Raw genomic sequence first — 3,735 nt, forward strand, 5'->3', positions numbered from 1 at the left:
GCCCATGTATTCATATTTCAGGAACATGGCACCAATCCAGTGACATTCTTTACATTCCAAAATCACTTTGTACTCTGAAAGATACCAGCCTTCCTCATCTCTTCAAAATCTTTCATGGAATCATAATTTCTGTAGAAATCTGCATATGCTTTCTTTCTTGGTTCAGCCACAGCAAACTTATAGAAAGTTGCAACACTCAGGGATACAATGAATGCTCCAACAATAAGAAATCGCAGATGCTTGGCTAGAAAGCCACGCATCTGAGGTTTTGCCAAAGCACTGGAAGCCATGGCAGTTACTGTGCCTCAACAGCAACGTCCTTCCTGGCTGAAGAAGAAAGGATATCATTCTTAGAGGTATGTGGATTAAGTTTATGGAACATTCAAATTTAAAAATAATCTAATGTTCTCTGGAAAGTATCGTACTTCTTTGTAAGTTATAAGGCTCATTTGTGCCATGATGGTGTTGCAGACCTGAGAGTGATATCCTTTTACCTCCATGGCAGGAAATGTACTTGCATTGCTACCTGGTGTCTGGTGTTTGCCCATAGGGAGCTGTAGCCTGTTCAGAAGGAAGTCAGTCAGAGGAGATTTATTTATTTGGTTTTTATTTAGAGATACTTTTGCTGTAGGGCACATGTGATTGACGAAGAGAGAGAAAGTGAAAAATCACCCTCTAAGGAGGATGGTTACACCACAATTTCTTCTCCATTTTCCTTCATTCTAAGAATTTTGGTATGCATAGACGAGTGCTCACCATGAGTTTTAAACCCCAGGATCCAGGGTTCAAACCATGGTCAGTCATATGGGAGTCCAGTTCCTTAACTACTATGCCACCTGCTACTCCAACTTTTGTGTATTTTAACACCATTTTAAAAATTTCAAATTATAAGAGCAGTTGTGTGATACAGATACTTTGGCCTCTCTTAGTCATAAAATTACAAAACTTGTTGTCTCAGAATAGGATGGTCCCCAAAGCCTTGCCAGGCCATTATGAAATCATAAAGTCTGGAGCAGAAAAACAGTGCAAAACATGTTTTTCCCAAGTTGTTTTTCACTAAAATGGAGGATGACGGGTACAGACCCCCAGGCCAGAGAGATCCCCAGAGCCCCTGGATGGAAACCAGAGATGTTCAGATAAAGCACAAGTCTCAGCACCATGGCTTCTGTAGAAATGCCTTCTTAAAAGTTCTAGTTATGTCTCTGTCTGTCATATCAGTCTGGAACACATTTTGTACAGATTGAAGGCAGACCGTGGAAGTGAGAATCTTCTGTGTCCTGCACAGAGTTGACTCTCCCAGCAGAGGGCTGAAGCTGCAGAAGAGGGCTGAACCTACAGATACAATCCAGTTCCATTTCCTCCTCAGCTCACACACATAGGGCTTTTTATCTGTGTTGGGCCAGCTCAGACATGTCATTACCTTTGATTAATGTCTTGCTACTTCTACAGCCTTTACAAACAGTATGTAAGATGAAGCATTTTATCTGTCATAGAGACTGGAAACCAAGTGTCTACAAGGATGGGGACCTGGTACTGGGTTGGTTTTTCCCTCTTCTTACCATGGAAGAGAATGAAACTGTAAGCCAACTACATTTTCTGATGAGGCCACCTCAAGAAGTGTCAAGACCTCTGTAAGTTTTTAGTTATATGTATGTGTAAATATGTTTATACATGTGTAATAATGTAGTTGGCATATGTGTTTGTGATTAATCACATTGAGAATAATCAAGTGTGCACGGAAAAGAGAGAAGAGCACAATTGTGAACTCAAGATCCCTTGTTATCCTTTTATCATCTTTCTTCCCATTTTTAGTGTTTCTCATTTCTTTCAAGACAGAAGAGTGAATTAATATAGCTTGTTATGCACTGCTTCAACACTATCTTCATATTCAGTGGGAGGCTTGGAATGAGTGAGATTGTTGGTACCTTAGCACTTTTGCCACCAAGACCCATGTAGTGAGGCCTGCATGCATAATGTGACACTGAGCTCCTGACATGAAGCTAATGTTAGAATCAAGGTGCTGACTTTGGGTGCTCACTACTGACTAGGGATGGTAGAAGTGTGCTTTGTAGAGAAGCCATAGGTTTCTAAATGCTGCCACCAGAGCTTATCTCCTATCTATCTAGAGTGGGGTCTAACTCCTAATTCAGCATAGAGCTTAAGGCAGTTGATTCCCACGTGGCTGACTATATGGTTGGGATCTTGAATTGAGTTGTTTGAAAAACATGAGAGGTGGGAGTATGTCTTCATGCCCAATAATCGCAAGAGCAGAATGGAGAAGGAATTGTGATAGCAAGTGAACAATAAAGAGGCAGGACGTTAGTGAGAAACAGATATGGCTTATTAACTGTTGATGATGACATGTATAGTATTCTCAACTGGATTGGCCTGAGAAGTATTTCATGATGGGCAAAGTATTTTTACAAGCAAAATGAGAAATAGCGATTGACTGTTTTAAAAAATAATTATAATAATAATAATAATGATTGGGGAAAACATAGAAAAGATATTGAATATTGAAGCGGGGAGATTAATGTCTTTGTACTGACTGACATGCATGGCATTCCCTTTTGAAAAAGCAATGTAATACACTGTAAAGTTATATGCAATCCAATGTAATATAAAGAAGATTATGATGATAATAAAATTTTTTTTTAAAAAAAAGAATTATATCCCATTACCATGTGTTAGGTACATATTTATTGGCATTATATCTCCTTGATGGATTAACACTTTTACTATAGTGCCATTCTTTGTCTCTCAAACAGTTTTTTTTAAAGCCTATCTTGTCAGAAATTAGTATCAGTACTCAAGCTTTTCTTTTTTTTTGATTCCTATTTTCATGGAATAACTTTTTCCAACACTTCACTTTTAGTGTATGTGTGTTTTTATACATAAGATGCGTTTCTTGTAGACAACAAATAGAGGCATTCTGGTTTGTTGTTGTTGTTGTTGTTTTTTAAATCTATTCAGCCCGTCTGTTTCTCTTGATAGGAAAATTTAATCCATTAACATTTAATCATTTAATATTATTATTGATATTTCCAGACTTGTCCTTACCTTTAAGTTGACCATTGTCTTGGTTATCTTTCACTCTTATTTCTGGCTGATCATTCTTAGTTTTCCTGGAATAGGACTCCATTGAGAGTTTTATATTGTTGTTGTTGTTGCTATAGGGCGTGTGCAATCGCCAGAAAGGCAAAGAGAGTTAGAGAGACAGAAAGCGACAAATCACCCTCCAGGGGCAATGGCCACACCACAATCCCTTCACCTACATTCTCCCCTCAGGATCTTGGGCACATACGCACACGCACCCACTGTGAGTTTAAATCACTGGGTCTGGGACTCAAACTGTGGTCGACTACATGGGAGTCCAGTGACATAGCCATTATGCTAACTACTGGTCTCATCTTTTCAGTGTTTCTTGAAGAGCTGGTCTGGTGTCGGCAAATTCTTTCAGGTTTTCTTTGTTTCAGAAGATTTTATTCTTTTTCCCCATATGAAGGATAATATTGCTGGATATAATAATTTTGGTTGAAACTGTTCCTCTCTTAACACTTTCAATATGTCTTCCCATTCTTTTTTTGCTTGCATTGTTTCTGCTGAAAGGTCTGGAGTTAGCCTAATGGGATGACCTTTGCAAGTCACTTCTCATTTCTCTCTTGCCAATTTTAGTATCTTGTCTTTATCTGTGGTCTTGGAAATTCTTTCAGATTTTCTTTGTTTGAGAAGATT

General features: G+C 38.5%; 1 protein-coding gene across 1 annotated transcript; it reads right to left on the reverse strand.

Annotated features, from left to right (window-relative positions):
- Positions 1 to 6: 6 nt before the first annotated feature.
- LOC102500176 (cytochrome c oxidase subunit 6C-like) lies at positions 7 to 290 on the reverse strand. Its single transcript, XM_014583816.1, has one exon. The coding sequence runs from the start codon at positions 288 to 290 to the stop codon at positions 63 to 65; it is 228 nt and encodes a 75-aa protein (XP_014439302.1). The 3' UTR covers positions 7 to 62.
- Between the last annotated feature and the right edge of the window lie 3,445 nt (positions 291 to 3,735).

Source organism: Tupaia chinensis, unplaced genomic scaffold (genome assembly GCF_000334495.1).
Source record: "Tupaia chinensis unplaced genomic scaffold, TupChi_1.0 Scaffold144831_1, whole genome shotgun sequence".
Lineage (NCBI taxonomy): Eukaryota > Metazoa > Chordata > Mammalia > Scandentia > Tupaiidae > Tupaia > Tupaia belangeri.

Excerpts from the sequence above, each read along its gene's own strand:
- LOC102500176 (XM_014583816.1), bottom strand. The coding sequence starts at position 290 with ATGGCTTCCAGTGCTTTGGCAAAACCTCAGATGCGTGGCTTTCTAGCC.